This window comes from Chamaea fasciata, unplaced genomic scaffold (assembly GCF_029207755.1).
Source record: "Chamaea fasciata isolate MVZ Bird 193981 ecotype frontalis unplaced genomic scaffold, bChaFas1.0.hap1 SCAF_5, whole genome shotgun sequence".
NCBI classification, from domain to species: Eukaryota; Metazoa; Chordata; class Aves; order Passeriformes; family Sylviidae; genus Chamaea; species Chamaea fasciata.
In genome coordinates, this window is record NW_027094090.1 from 11,989,933 (window position 1) to 12,006,950 (window position 17,018).

The 17,018-nt window shown below is 37.6% G+C and overlaps 1 protein-coding gene across 2 annotated transcripts in view; it reads right to left on the bottom strand.

Annotated features, from left to right (window-relative positions):
• PTPN12 (protein tyrosine phosphatase non-receptor type 12) overlaps positions 1-17,018 on the bottom strand; it is a 70,646-nt gene continuing 53,628 nt past the window's right edge. The window contains exons 12-18 of one of the 2 annotated variants that reach the window (XM_066182818.1): positions 16,310-16,395; positions 7,959-8,923; positions 4,965-5,042; positions 3,486-3,574; positions 2,506-2,536; positions 1,895-2,011; positions 1-1,302 (exon numbers count right to left, since the gene is read on the bottom strand). In XM_066182818.1, the coding sequence (XP_066038915.1) occupies positions 1,241-1,302; positions 1,895-2,011; positions 2,506-2,536; positions 3,486-3,574; positions 4,965-5,042; positions 7,959-8,923; positions 16,310-16,395 (1,428 nt within the window). In that variant the 3' untranslated portion in view covers positions 1-1,240. The remainder of the gene's footprint in view (positions 1,303-1,894; positions 2,012-2,505; positions 2,537-3,485; positions 3,575-4,964; positions 5,043-7,958; positions 8,924-16,309; positions 16,396-17,018) is intronic. The other variant, XM_066182821.1, reaches the window with a different exon arrangement.

The following is a 17,018-nucleotide window of genomic DNA, read 5'->3' on the forward strand; positions in this document are numbered from 1 at the left end:
TGAGATTTTTACTTTCTTTAATTTAAAGATTGTATTACAGAAAAGTTTAAGTAAGGAATCCTTATAAGGATTAACTCTTGACATAATACATTGCCAAGATACAGTGTAGCTGCAAGGGCTCCAGGTGAACCTTCATATAAGTTGCTTTCTTACATATACAGTCGCTGAACAACATAAATTGTATTCCCCATCTGTAAGAGAAGACAGTGGTATTGAAACAGTCCTTTTACCAGTGTGTTCTGGTTTTCCCAAATTAGAAACATGCCATATTAAAACTGTAAAATCCTACTGTACAGAAAGGTGATAGAGATGAACTTTCTAAAGATTGCAACTGAAGAAACATTAAAATGAAAACTAAGGAGTGCTGATTATGTAAAATGGTTTCTCTTTTACTGGCAGGTCAAATATACTAAGAAACATACAAATATTTTTGATAATCTAATTCCAGATGAACTCAAAACACTGAAGTAACATACACAGGCTAAGAGAATTCAATACTGTTCCAAGGCACTTACTGAATCTCCATGACTAGATGAAAACCAGAACAAATCAGGTCTGACAATTAAACAGTATATAATATAAAAATAACCTTTTGCTTACAATTTACAAAATGCATTACAATCTTTATCTCTGCTAACCTGCAATTCTGGCTGTGTGTGTCCAGCAATTTTTGTAAAAAACCCCAGAAACTATTTTCTAAAACTTCAGGGCAAATAACTTACAAATAAGGTACACAAAAATTTAGATCATGCAGAGATTTCTTACATCTTCTGTTAATATTTTATGATTGCAACTTTATCAAATTATATACTTACTTGCCCTGTACATATACAAAATAATGCATACATGGTAATCAAATGTTAGCAAAAAGTAGTCCATAAACACAATCTGTCAAAAGTATTACTATATTAACATGTCTACAAGCAGCGTGTAACAGGGTTAAAAGACATTAAGGCAATAATACTTGAAGTTACAAAATAAATCATATGTAATACTTTCTCCTAAGTGTAGTAAGGCAGGTAGATGGCCCAGCACAAGGTTGTAATACTGGAATCCACTGTTGTGAACCATGTGTCAGGTTTTGCGTGGGATGCACTGCAAGAATGTACCATTGATAGTTAGATCTACACTGCTCTGTGTTAGTCGCCCCCCAGGAAAGTGGAACTCTATTTCTCTAGTTCTCAGTGGCACTTGAGTTTTCCAGTATAATTTAGCGATTGTGTGTCCATTGGTTCTTGGATCATGTCCATTCTGAGGGTGGCTCTCTTGGTCCTCTGGGCTTTGCACAGCGGTTACCAAAACCTAAGGAAAGAAATGGATTTAATTCTTCTGCCTGCTGGGACAACACAGGCTCACAAAGGCTGGCAGCAGTCAGAAGATCACTAAGGCATGGCTTCAGCTCTGACAGAATAGATTTACTCTCAGGGCTAGAAAACAGCTTTGTAATACAAGGAATTCTGAAGGCACTCTGGTCATAGGAAATAAAAATATGAAGAATTTGTATACCATTACAGTTCAGTACTTAAACCTCACTGGAAAGTACTTTTCAATAAATACAATATTACAGCCTTTGTTTGTTTTTTTCCTCCTCCTCTGCGTAACCAAAGTAGTTATCAGTTATTATTTATGGAAATTTTCAGTGCTTTGCAAAAATTATAACCCATTTGACAAATTCGGTATTTTATACACTTCAGGTTTTTTTCAAAGTGAAGAATTATTTAATCATTTATTCCGGGAAAATTCCTTCAGCACTGCTGATGAGACTAGGTAGGCTGGGTTCTGCATCTCAGTGAGTTGGAGGCTGGCAGTAGTAGCAGTTACCCAAACCAGTACTGATAGTGAATCCCCTGTTTAAGTCATCTAGTGATTATATTTTGAAAAAAATTGTAATTACCAATATCTGTTACTTCTGCAGGAGATTCTGGAACTTGACCTCTTGTATCAGTGGAACCAGAAAAAGAAATCTGAGGTAAAATGTCAGTTGGTGTTTTGTTGCTTCGTTCAGGACAATCTGGAAAACACAAACTCCTCCTTAGTCACCACTGTGGCAATGCCACTTGTTATTACAGTCCAGAAAACAACTGGCAGCAAATATTATTTACAAAAATAAAGCTTTGAAAGCCAATTTCTCATTTCCTAAAAGCAATACTTGAAAATTGGTTATGAAGTAGATGTTCAGTGACAGCAACATATTCTTGCTTTCCAAATCTGGATTATTATTTTGTATTAGTTTGTATGGATAGCTGAAATCCCACATAGCATCTATTTATAGCAAAAGCTCACAGTGCCATTTAATACATCAACATAAAGGCATCTGTTCATGTTCTTTCTAAGGTAAAGGTGCTTAGACATCATAGGCAACAATACATTCAGTATAATTTAAGTATATTTGACAATATACTTAGATATCTTCAGAGCAAGCACCAAGTTCAGGCAAATTTTTGTTCAGAAGGAAAAATGTATTTTGAAAAAAAAAAAAATTAGAAAAGTGTTTCCACTACTTACCAGGTAGTATAGGTGAAGTTGTTTTCAAACCCTGTTAATGAGAGAGATATAAAATAATTACACAAACCACTCCCAAAAAATGAAAAGAAAGTCAGAAACTTAAGATAATATCAACAAAACCATGTAAGATTTATGGAAATACTTAGCTGCCTCTACGTTTTTTACTTGACTTAACATTGACAAAAAATGCTACAGCAGTTAATATGAGAATTAACTATTAGAACCTTAGCATTTAATAAAAACTTGAAAATATGACACTGCAACTTTTTGGAAATTTAGGTAGGTTAGTTCTCACATTACATTTGCAGTCCCTGAAAATTCACATCTATTTTGTCATATTTTTAAGTGAGATATTGGGAGCACATGAAAAAAAGTGACAAATGTAAAAAGGACTTATTCGCTTTTAAAGTTTTGCCAGCTGTTCATGTAGGATGACTGTGAGCTGGATGAGTGAAAAGTGAAATCTGATGGGCAAAAACCATTTGTTTAAAATAAATATGGACATAAGGGGAAACCATTTTCAGGCAATGAAGCAGGTTGCCCATAAGAAGTGTCCATCTGTGGAGGTTTTCAAGATGCAGCTGGAAAAAGCTCTGGTTAGCCTGGGCTGAGGCCCTGCAGCAGGTTAGACAAGAAACTGCAGCTCTCTTCCAGTCTGAACTGGCCTAAGAACCATTAAGGGCAGACAGCAAGCTCCCTAAAAGCAGTGTATTTGCACTCTTAAGGCCATAGTTTAACACAGATTTAGGATTACTCCTTTTAAAAGTATTGCTGACCTTTGACCTATTGAAAACCAGATCATTTTCTTGGAAAGAAAACATGCTCTTCACATCAATTCAGCAGCTCAGGCAGAGGAAAATCTGGCCAGTTGTAGATGACCAACAGCTGCAACTTCTCACAAGCATGTATTTTACTGTTTGCTGTAGCTCCCAACCAAACCAGAAATGACAGATGAGTACAGACTTGTCTGCTGCACTTACTGTGGAGGCTGTTTGCTCAGGCAGGTGCTGATCCCGCAACACGCTCCACTCCGACTGTGCAATCAGAACTGGCTTCGGAAAGGGTGTGCCTAGGAAGAATTAAATCAACTCAACATACTTAGTTCTCCTCATCATGAGGCATTAGTACACAGCATTACAAATGTGCTCTAAACCTTTTTTTTTGTTTGTTTTTGTTTTTTTTTTTGGTTTTTTTTTTTTTGTTTTTTTTGTTTTTTTGTTTTTGTTTAGATTAAATGCCTGTAAAAACATGAAAATCTCTTTACATGAAAAGTGCTCCAGGAAAGGCAAAATGCCACAATGTAACTCAGAGCACAAGACTACAGTGCTTGCATTGTGGCTGTTTGTTTTGTTCCTTTGGGGGCTCTTTATCAACAGGGGAATTGGCTTCCTTTTCAAGGACAGTTTAGAACTTCTGTTATATCAGCTGGGCAGTAATAGTATGTGGTTTTCAGATCTCCTAAGTAAACATACAAAGTCAGGCCAGCCACACCTGTCCTTTACTGACATAGTGCAAAAAGGCAAACAAAATGGAAGTGGTTTTAGTGATTCCAATCCTGGAGAGAGATATTTTTTTTTGTTTTTAAGAAAACAGCTTTGTTTCTTGTGTGGTCACAGAAGAGCGACAGGTCCATAATATCCAAAGAAAGGATCACTTGGACTCTGAACTACCTATGCTAATGATGCTCAAAGAACACATTTACAAAACTTCAGCATTTTCATACTGAAAATATCTACATTAACTACTTGGTCCAAAATTTTTTGAGTTTCAAAATTACACTAAAAAAAAAGTCTCAGTAAATAACTACATCATTTTAGGTTTTCTGGAAGGTACCAAGCATCAACCTAATTTATCACTTCATTTCAATTCATCTGTTTCGTATTCTGCCATTACTAGTTTGATGAATGAACTATGATAATAGGTGCACATCATCTGTAAGTGTCAGCTTCTCTTGTTGTTACCCTTTTGACACAGTCAAAGAGTGAACTACATTAAACTTGACAAACTGGGCTTGTTCACTACATGCAGTGCAGAATGTAGTGTTGTCTTTGCCCAAGAAAGGGGGATCAGATAAACACTGTTCATGTGCACACCCGTTCCCTACCTGGGAGCAGCAGGAAATTAAGATAGCTGGGAAATTCCCTACCTGTACTGCATTTCCCCACTATAGCATCTCATTTCCATACTCTTCAGATTGAAAATCAGTTCTACTAATACTGAAGTCTCCAATTACTTAAATATCATATAACACCATATTTAGTCAGAAAATGAAAAATAATTTCTCTGTGTTCAAGGGTGTGTAAAAGTTAAACCTCAAAATAAGCTGCTGCACATGACAGATTTCATTCCATTTTACAACTTGCTCCAGCAGACTAACCAAAAATCAGGGGTACTTAAATACAATACTGACATGCTTTTCACACTTTATTTCCAATTATCACCAAACATGAAAAACTCACTCTGTTCACTTGCTAACACAAATGATTCTGGTGTTCTTTCTGGGAGCGGGGGAGAGGGATCTTCACTAGCATCAGCATCTAAATCAAATATGACATTTAGATAAGTTAAAAAAACATAAATTTTTCTCCTAGACTTTAGAAGTTGATCTTTTCATATATGAGACAATCCTAAACTTGGTATAATATCTAAAAACAAAAGAAAAATTTGCTTCAAGTATTGTAAAACATTTTGGTTCACCACACTAACACTGTGGAGCAACTTCATCTAACAACATTAACTTCACATTAAGGGCATAGGATCAGTTTGTGTGTTATGCAAGCAAGAAAACAAAAACACATTTTCAGCCTAAATAATTTGGAGGAAAAAATCCTCAGTAATTCCAATGAATACTTTCTGTTCATTCTTTCAGGTCTCAGTTTTGCTCACCAAGTCCATGTTGCGGCCCACTGGCTCCCACACCACTGATGTGGTTACACAGCTTAGTGAAAGGTTTACTAGGCAGAAGGGTAAGTAGGAGCCAGAGGAGATGGCTACTGTCGGTGCCAGTACCACATCCTGTCCCCAGTCTGTTCCCTCTCACCTCCCAGGAGTATACTAACACAAACTGTTCTGGCAGCAAAAGTCCCTCTCTGACCTGCTAAGCAATTTGGAGTAGTAACTGAAGGTTTAAAACAATTTAAAGTAGTTGCTGCCATAAGAAATCTCATCTGACAACTGGTACTCTGCACAGGATTCAAAAATACAAAGACACATTTCAACTAATAAAGCCACGAAGCTTGAGCTGCCAGCATGCCCAGCTGCTGCAGGGACAGAATTCCATCAAGTTCTACAAGCCATCGTCTTCCAAGTGACTTCTGAGACCTGCTCCACCTCAAGTTTACAGCACAAGAACACCTTTAACAGAAAGGGCCTCTATAAAACCACCAAATAAAGTCACCACAGATATGCACTAGCTGAAAGTGAATTTTTAGGGTTTTGTTTTGGTGTTGCTGTTTTATTGTTCTCTTTGTTTGCTTTTATTTTTACCTCAGGGTACAACTTCTTTTCTCTTCATTTGAATGAAAAAGAGGATTTAAGTGTCTGGTAAGATCATGCACACCAGCAGTTATGGTTAGGCAATTAGGGTGCTGCTAAGTTCACAGACAGGTTTCACCGGTGACTGCAGCCACATTCCCGGCTTCAGAACAGAAGAGTCCTGAGCCAGTATGAAAATGAGAAAGCCACTGTAAACAGGGTTTAGGATCACTGGTGCAAAGCAATCTAACCCTATATTCTAGAGTCCCAGAGGGATTACAAGACCTGCAACCAGAATGTAAAATGGGAAGTGTTCACTATCATACAAACACCCTTATTAGCAAGAGATAAATGATTAAAAAATTAATGCTAGAATTTTAATCAATTCCTGTGAAATCATCAACATACCAGCAGCACAAGGGCTGTACTGTTATTTCAAGACGTTTCTGATACACAGTTACATGAAACAAATTCTAGAGTGACATTCTCGAATTCTTTATCGTATTTATGACATATCACTTATTTTATTTGCATTTTCTTATAGCATCTACATAATGAGATGCACAGAGAGGTGATAATTTCCAAACAGTGACAAACAGTGATTGCTCTGGGAAAGAAGAAAAAACTTCTGGCTAAAAGGAAAAATACAATAGCCTGCAAATCTATAAAACAAATCCAAGGAGGACTGCTTGCAAAGTTGAAATAACTATGACAAAAGGACTTCAACAGCTCCGCAGAGCATCTTTTAAGTCACAGTGTTAAAAATATATGTGCAAGTATTGTTCTGTGTTTACACAATGTCCCAAAAATCCATAGATCTATAGATACAGTTCACAATATCTATACATCTATATCAAGATTTACAGAAACATTGTTTTTAAGGCTGCAAAACAGTTCACATCTCTGGATATAAGACTTTTGGTGAACATTCAGTTCACAAAGCCAGTATTTTCAATTAGTTGGTTGTGCATCTTGCATCATACACCGAGCCCCATTTCACTTCAGAAAGTCATGAAGTCTGCGCAGACTCCTGAGGTGAGGCCATCACTGTAAGCAGCTCCAAGCACAGGAGTCTGAGCTGGATCCAGAAGTTCGTGTTCTTCCTTCATCTCCACAGCCTTACTTCTTGTTTTGTTGGGTTTTGCACAAGCAGTTACCAAGGCCTAATCTGTTCTTCCCAGCTCTGTCCTCCATCTGCTCTAAGTGTGCCAGCCTGACTGAAATCTGCGCCTGCATGTTTTGGGACCCTTTTGCCTTCAATAAATGATGTTCTAACTTGCAAACTTACACAAAAAAAAACAACTCAAAAAAGGTAGTAAAAGATAAAAAGCCACTAAATAATTTTTGAAGTGCTAATAACACATAGCTTGGATTTTTAGATGAGCAGCCATATTAGCTTGTCACCCCCAGCCATGAACAGAGAAAGAGGAAAGCACAGCTAAATATTTACAACACTATTAAAATGCAGGAGCCAAATCATGGGCAACTTCAAAGACCAATGCAGTGAATGAGGTTACATCTACATTTTTATGAACAGCACATCAACCAATAAGCATGAAATTGTTATGTATTTGCACAAGCCTGTTGAAAATGCTTTGACTAGTCAACCCTCAATTATTATAGACACTTCCATGACACTGGGCACAGAGAAAAATATGCACAAAATAGTAACACAGAAACCTACAATTACACACAAACCTACAGGAAGGTATTATAAATAAAGCATTAAACAAATGCTCACAATAAAGCTCACAGTACAGCTTCTGAATCAGCTGATCATGTCTGTAGTATCTTATACCAGAAATAGCTCACATGCAAACTGAAAGCTGTCAGGAAAAGAGTCGTGCCCTCTCTGAAGCTGCCATACTGTACTGATTAAATTTACCTTTAAAAATTGCATTGCAAAGAAATTTATGTTGTCCAACTCTACAGATGCAGCTAGATCAAGAGCAGCACTTCTGAACCTCAGTGAAACCTACCTTTGCCATCTTCAGAACATGTTACAGCTGTTAAGTCTTGCCTAGCAATAGACATTGGCAATACTTTTCTGGCAGAAATGTTTTCAGTATTAGTGGCAGCAGAGACTGTGGCACTTGCGGTTGACACATTGGACGCGCTTTTGCTCATGGCTCTGTCAAAGTCCACCTCATCCGTGTCAGAATCATCTGCATGGAGAGGATTGGTAAAACAGAGGGGTGCTCGAACAGAAAGAGGAGTATGATCAACAGTATCACTGGAAGGATGTTCAGCTGGGGTGTTTGATACTAGAGAGAGAGTTTTAACACCGTGACACAAGGTGTCTGAAGACAACTCCTCAGACACGGGCGTACGCAGTGCATTTTCAGGCCCATGTAGTGACCACGTGGCGTGTCCCTTCTCTGTCAGAGGCAGACGATCTGGTCTGGGTGGGGTATCACACACCTGCTGGCTCTGCAGACTTTCTGGCGAAGATATTAAGGCTGTGTTAGACTGTGGCACGCTGTATTCCATACATGAGTTTTGAGAAGCATCTACAAATGAATCCCCTGAAATCTGTTCCTGTGGCTTAAAGCTCTTATCAATTACACAGGATGACACAGGCTTAATTTTAATTGCATGTCCCCTGTTCAACAGGGAGTTCCCATCAAAGCTTCGTGGTCCCTCCTGAAGAGGCACCTTCTTGATCTCAAAACTTAAGTTGCGCTCCAGCCTCCTCTCTGTGTGTTCGCTGGGTTCGTTCTTCCCTGAATGTTCTGCAGACTTATTGTAATTCTCATTGAGGTCTGTTGAATGCTCTGATGAAACCATGTGCAAAACTGGCTTTGGATGGTATCTGTCATTGTCCTGCCACACCGTGGTGACTGTTGGATAAGCTGATGGGGGAGATGGTGTTAGGATTGGTGGTACTGGCTGAGGCTCTGGAGGCTGCAAGATTTCTTCTTTAGCATCTCCTTCTACAAGGCAACTGCAAAATAACCAACACGCAATTGTCTAAGTTTTCTGGATTGACAAGATTTTAGACATCTACCCATCTCCCACTGCAGCAATTAATGCTGTCATACCAATGTCAAACTTCACACAGAGTTTCCATTGCACACAGACAACGGTTATAGAATATGACTAGTGGGGTAGGCAAGAATTAAGTCAACACACTCAAAATGTCTTTGAGAATATCACAAAGACATTCATTCAGGCCACAACTAATCTTCACTAATAGTTCAGAGATTGCTCACATCCTTTCCCAGAAGCATTTTGCAAAGACATTGCAAGACAGGCCCTCTTGTGGCAGCATTTCACTACTTCTTTCCTTAAGTGGCTCTGAGAAACTTGACATGGAATTCAAATTTCAGTAAAACCAAGAAAGATTTCTTAACAAAAAACCTTACAGCCCACTTAACACTAAATATCTTCCTTCAATTTTATTTTTTGTACATGCCCAAGAGGATTGTATTTTTATGTTTGTGTATTTGATAGTCTCCACTTAGTCACAAACCAAATTTAGGCAGTGTGAGGTACATACAACATAAAAAATATTCCCAGTAGAATTTATTATCCAAATTACAGTGCAAATCAGCGAGACCACAGCACTTAGAACTGCAATTCACCTCAAGCTACTTAAAAGTAGAAGTTCTTCAAGCATATGGTCAGATTAGATGCAGAGTAGTTGACTACAAACATTTAGTAAAACTGATGAAGGCATTTTTATAATTTCCATTCCTTTAAGAATCCAGGAGGGCCTGGACAAGCTCCAGAGGTGGGCCCATGAGAACATCATCGAGTTCAACAAGGCCAAGCGCAAGGTGGTGCACTTGGGTTGGGGCAACCCCTGGCACCACACAGGCTGGGGACTGAACAGACCACGAGCAGCCCTGTGGAGAAGGACTTGGGGGTGCTGGTGGAGGAGAGGCTGGACGTGACGCTGCAGTGTGCAGAAACCAACCCCCTCCTGGGCTGCATCCAAAGCAGCATGGCCAGCACAATGAAGGAGGGAATTCTACTCTGCTCTCATGAGACCCTCCAGCATAAGAAGGACCACACAATTGCACAAGAACTCTGCCTACAAGAGAAAGGCATCAGACAGGCTCTCATTATTTGTCTGCTCGCCACATAATGAGCAAAATCAAAGTACTACTTTGGCTCCCTTAGTTCCAAATCTAAGAAGGACTCAGCAAGTGCAAATTCTTGAGACTATCATGACATACAGGGAAAAAAAACCCAAACAAAAAAAGCCCAAGGACTGCCTCACAACTGAGTCTTGCAGACAACTAAAAGCATACCTGACTTGGGACAGGCTACAGCATGTGTTTCATCCTTGTGACTGTTAGCACCAAGCTATAGCAGTATGGGTTACAGAACTAAAATCTTTATACAAGGGATTCCATACTAAAGAGAACCATTAGGATTCTCAGTTTGTGAAAATCTGAACCCCCTGAAGTACTCCAAGCTTCCCAGCTTACAAATTACGTCCTACAAGTTCCTGTATCTTTGTATCTGGAAAACCCCAGATCCCCTTGCAGTTCTGGGTGATCTTTTCCATTCTAAGCCTGACTCCTGCCACAAAGAGTTGGGCCTCAAATTCCTTCTCTTCCTCTCCTCCCTGCACTTGTATATTGCTGTTTTTCTTTACATAAAACAGGAGAAATGCAAAGCATATCAAAGCAATTTAACAGAAGTATTTTGGGAACTCTTGCCTCTAGATGTTGTTGAAAACTGAATAAGATTGAGAATAAGTTGTTTGCCTGAATTAGTAAAGATAAGACAGGAAAAGGGGGAGGGGGGGTGTGACATAAGTCTTGCTCCAATTTAATACACACTAAGGACAAGAGCTTTCCCTACTCTTGGATTTCTCTCCTCTGTTCCAAATGGGGAGGGGAACAGTAAGTGCACTTGCACAAATGTTTACATGCCCCCTTTTACCAGCAGTGATGCTCATCAGTAATCTCTACTAAATCCTCCTACTGAAAATCATGATTTTCCCTTATTGACCTGATTTTCCTGACCCAGAGTTATTTGCAATCAGCAAACCTAATTTCTTATCTGGTACAGACCTAACATTAAGCTTTACAATTAGCTAAAGGAGCAAATTAGCATTAAATAGATAATAGATAGCAATAGATAGATAGAACAAGGTTATAGGTCCACAATACCAGTCAAAATTCATTAAGTTCTTCACCAATTATTGTTCCATAAAATCCCTCTACCCTTTGATCCACTGGTAAACAGAGCCTCACATGTATTCAAACAGTTCTCTCAGATGCCTCCACAGAACTGATGATACAGGAAATGCTGCACAAATCAGCAGCCCAAAAGTTGATTAAACAACTTCCTCCTACACATCTCAACAGAACTACTACAATGTTCCCCATTACATTTGAAGTTAAATGTCACTCCTTCATTCTTAAATGAAAGCTTACAGTGAAGAAATGAGAAATTATTTGCCAAAATCATTCTTTGCCTTGGATAATATTGAAGAATATCTGTCCTCAGGAATTGAGACATCCAAATAGCACTCTAATGTATTTTTTCTCTTTAAATTAGGAAACAGATCTCAGCAGGTAACATTTTTTCCATTTTACTCTCATTTTTAATATTACTGTTTCATATATTCTGCACTGCAAATAATGTTTGTTTGTTTTCACACAGCAGAAATATTTGGATATGAACACATTCAGAAGATCTGTTTGGCAGTAGTTTCTTCTAAAAGTCTCGTGAATCTTAGGCATTTGGGGCTGCTGCATAATGCTGTCTTTGGGCATGTCCCTCAACAGCTGTGCTCCAGAGACATTTTTGCTCCCAGAGGCAGAAAATTATCTGAAAATGAACTACTAATACTGTTAAAAACAACAGGAGACAGTAGGACCAGATTGATTTAAAATATCAGGAAACTAACAGAAAGCTAATGAAAGAGGATATTGAGACAGAGAAGAGTCAGTGAACCAAAGAAAGCCAGGCCATTCAAGTAAGAGAAGTAAGCTTCCCTGTATTATACCTTTAAAAAAACACAAATGGTTGCAAAATCTCACTATGTGATAAAAAAATAGAAAGCTTTGTCATGACTCAGCCTTCAAGTGCCTCTTCAGATACAACTGCTCCTGATTATCTTGGAATGCCACTTCCTCGGGACTTCCTCATTTACAGCTGGATATGGAATTTCCCTGGGTGGTTGGGGCAGCTTTTTCATACACTTTTACTGTCACACAAGCCTGAGCAGCTGATGCAGTGCCCTAGTGCCAGTGGCTTCTCAGGTGTCAGGTAAACCATGAATTAGGCAATAACAACTTTCTAAAATTATTTTTCATAGTAACTGTCACACACAATTTGTCAAAAGTATTATAATTGGCCAAAAAAAGCCTTCCCACAGCTTTCAACAAAAAACCTATACATGAAAAAAGCCATTTATTGCTTTCTCTGCAGTTTATTATAAATTTTCAGAATGTTTTAAAATCGAATCCGTTCTACTCCTAATGGAAAAAAGCTGTATTACTAAAACTGCATAATGGGTTCAGATTTAAATGAAACTTGGCCAGTGTTCAAAAGAGAAAAAGCCTTAAGTAAGCCATGGTTATTCTATGGAGCATACTGTAGGGTGTTTCAAATAAAAGAGAGTGATGCCAAGGTCATGGAATGCAGCTGCTATGAATAACCAAAAATAGATACCAAGCTCTACATCCTCCCTCATAATTAAAACAGGAAAATTAACCTCAACATAAGCAGGCTAAAGCTAGACAGCCATATTATTCTACTTTAGCATTAAATCACTGCCATCCACATGAAAGAAAAGCTGCAGTCCAGTGAGTGAAGCTGTTGCAAATGCACTACAAATAATTTATATAAAAATACAAAGAATTAATAAAAATAATCAGCTGGTGAATTATCTCAACATTTACTTACTGAGGCTTTTTGGGTTTTTTTTAATTGTGGCATACAAATTAGAGACAGTTAACTAAGAAGGAACACCCATCAGTGAGTTATACCTTAGCTTTTCAGGAGATAGAAAGAGATGGCTTGCAGGGCTTGAAATGAAATAGAATAACACATAACCCTGGAAACGTATTTACTATCATTAGACTGAAGTCCAAACGCAATCTGATGAGAAGTTAAACTGCTACAGTGTTTCACCTTTTCTCCTTCAGACAGTTGCACATAGCTCTTCATTACACTGCATACAAAAAAAGCTATTAAATCATCTTTGCTTTTTGTGAGTTTATTTTAAGTTTATGCTTTGATTTCAAACTGCATTTGAACTTGAAAATAAAGAACTTTTTGTAACCAAAATAAAGCCTGACTAAAGCAAACCACCTCTTTCCCAAATACTTCAGAATGAACTATTAAGTACACAAATATTTCAAGGACTAATACTTAAAGGTATTAAGGTGCTCTCTCTGAATTCTGACACATCAGTCATGTGAAATCAAGCACAGTCCTAAACCGTAAACTTAAAACTTAGGTTTTTTGCAGTCTTATATCTAACAAAGTTAAACCTTACTTATGCCCTCTTCTTAACCTGAACATAATTAAAACATGTCTAATGAAGATTTTCCATCCCCTCAAGTCCTCTAAGGAAAGGTGACTTTCACAAGAAGTGATCATCAACTGCCAAGCCAAGCAATTTCTAGGATAAGGTGCTGATGTATGCACTAATGAGTTGTTCTTGTTTACCTCTGTAATAATCAAGGAACAATATTAGAATTTTTTTATGTTGACATCAATGGAGAGAGACATTAAGCTAAATGACTACACTCACATATTGTACAGCAAGTTTAATTACGTTACAGCATTACAAGGTGATAAAAGATTGGAAGACAATACAATTCCAAAACATCTGCAAAACAAGTACAGCTAGATGCTTCATGGCGACCTAAATAAATAAAATACCAATTTAATACCAATATAATGATATCCAAAAGATACTTTTAACTGCCAAGAAGACATAAAAGCAGCCTAGCAAGCATCAATCCTTCCCCAATACATGCCCAGGCCAAAGCAAGTACTAAAAGGATTAATTATACCTCTCTGAGCAAGCTTCCTACCTTACATGACAAAAGTCTTTAGTGACATCTCATCCTTAGCACAGACATGAGAGTTTACATGATATTAGCTGCACTTTCAGAAGAAGAGATCCTAAAGTCTAAAGAAGATACTGAGCTGATTTCATTGTAATATTATAAACAGAACAAGAGAGAGTGAGAAAGCCTCTTCAGAAACCTCACAGAAAAATTCTGCCATGTCCTGAGTGGTGAGCCACTGGAAAGGGCTGCAGAGATGTCACCATCTCATCCTGCAGACACGGGGCTGTCAGAAAACAACTTAACAATATGGAAAACAAACATCCTTAGGCCAAGAAAAAAAAAAACAGCTTTTCTCCTGCTCACTCAGGACCATCTCAGGCAAGTTCACCTGAAACCAAGGTGGCCCAAAGTACTCTGCACTATCGGTCCCCATAGCCCTTTTTGCTTTAGAAAACAAAGCAAATGTTAAACCTTCTCTTAAAAAAATGCAGCTTGCTTTTCTAAATACACATTATAAAGCCATTTATAACATAGATTATAAAGAATGTAAAAACCTTATTTCTTTTCAAAAACAGTAGCTTGAGCAACTTGCTTGTAACTTCTTCAGAGACAGTACATGTAAAACTCAAGTACACAGTTGGCTGGCAACCTAAAAATGTTTCCTTGTGCATATGGGGATTAAATTAGAATGTTTCACTGATTCTGCTCTCCCATCCTCCCCAGGAAAAGGATGTTAATGTATGCCAAAACATCCACAATACACAAAACCTGGCTCTATGTCCTGACTGAATCAGGCTGTAGAATTGAAATAATTACCCCCCACATCAAGAAAAAAACATGCTCATTAGTGGGTATTTCGAGCAGATGTGACTAATAGCAAATAAAGTCTTTCCTCAGAAGCATCTTCCAGGAGGAATTTAATTAATTGTTTTTCAAAAATAATCTCCATTTTAGAAAGACAACAGCTTTGCTAAAAGCTTCCATTTATTCACCTCTAAGAAACCAATCTGCCTGCCCCTGCTGGCAGATGGGAAAGTATGATTTTATGGAAACAGGCCCAAAAAACCCCCAGGCTTTAAGGGGAGATTAAAAGATTTTAACTTAATGCAGCAAGTAAAGAACAATGCAGTGCAGATAAGACAGATGTGAGCTCAAACATGAATTACATGAATTATACATATGTTAATATTACATGAACATATAAAAGTTATACAGGCTAAGGTACACCTAAGATTTTTTCAAGGAACACTAGTAAGGAAGTCATCTATTGGATAGAAATCATATTTCTAAGCTCAGTGATGAAGTTTCAAGAGCTTGGAACTCATCATGAACACGGGTTAACTGACTCCTCTGTCATCATCTACAGATGATTACCTGTCATTAATCTACATAATTGAACACAATCACATTACCATCAATCCAAATAAGGTAAAAAAAAATACATTGCCTACATAGCACCAACCATGTAATTTGTTAGTAAAAAGCCCCAACTTACTTCCATCTCTTTCTTTATTTTAAAGGAATTATACTTTACTTATGCCTAAATATTTATGCACAAATATCAACTGGCCGGTGGTTTCTTACGTCATTTGACAACTTTAGGAAACCCAAGTGCTCACCTTATATTTAACTACAGGCAATGGAACACAGGCAAGATAATCTGCCAAAGGGCACTACAAGCTCTCCACAAACCAGCTGTGGGAATTGGACACCTAGTTCAGCAGAGCTGCTTCTTTAGCTTTCTTAACACTTGGGATGGGTACCCATTTTAGGCTGATGAATCTGTTGGTTCAGATTTATTTTTGGCTTCTGTAAAGCTATGTCTAGGCATTGTAGGAGCTAGAGAAGATTTTCCTCTGCTGAATGAAAGGATTGGTGAGACCAATTCTTCTCAATAACAGCATTTGGTTGCCATACTCTAGCCAAAAACAGTGCTTGGTCTGAGATTTTTCTAGAATAAATGGGTATGTTTCATTATGGTTTTGTCTCCAAAAATGAGGGTTCAGTCATTATTTGAGGCTATTTTAAGTTTGTTTAGCTACTATCACCTAGCAGAATTAAAACACAAGTAGATCTAACATATCTGACTAGTAAGTTTGTCTACTCACAGATAATAAATCAAGGTTGGTATATTTAAAATACCAAGGTTGGTATATTTAAACACAGACTTCCCAAAGATATTGTAGCTTATATTTAGAGTCAATTACAAGACTTCTATTTGCATTATGTATATTTCCATTTATAAACACAACATATTCATCTTAAGTCTTTATAGTATCAGTAGCTTTATTCTACTTTTTATTCATCTTTCAGCTTAAAATAGCATAAGAACAGTTAATTACCTGCGGGTCCGTGGAGGCTTTGGTGGAGGAGAATCCTGTTTCTCAGCGTCTGAAGAACTGACAGCATTTTCTGTATTATTTTCATCCTGATTAAAAGAAAAAAGGGTATTTTTACTCATGGCTGTAAAGCTGATACACACAGTATTTGACCTGTGAGGTCCAAAGATCTGTAATGACACTTGGCATTAATATATAACAATATGACTCATTTTGGCCTATAATATAGAGATCACTTTGAAAGCTCTACTGTAAATGCACAAAATTATTTTTTATCTTGTGCATCCAACTTCAGATTTTTCTGACTGAAGATTCTGGTCTGCTTGCCATTGAACAATCCACTAGAGAAAATGCTCAAAAGCTGATCTTTCTTTAGTAGTGCGCAAGCTCTTGTACACCCTCCCAATTATTCATGCTGAATAATTAAATGAATAATTGGATAATAAAGCATTTATTCTCCAGTCAGTCTAATTATTTTCACTTGTACAATCACTCCAGTGAAGATAAGAATAATCTACAGTGTTGTAAGAAAATGAGAATGATCTTACCACTTGTCTCCTAATGCATTGATCTAAACCACTTTCAAATAACCTCCCACTTGCGTACAAGAAAGTTTAATTTACCCAGTAAAGCATGGAGGCTTGAATTTCCCTTTAGGACCATAAATATAAAAGACATATATGCATGTATTTATAAATCCATACACACTTAC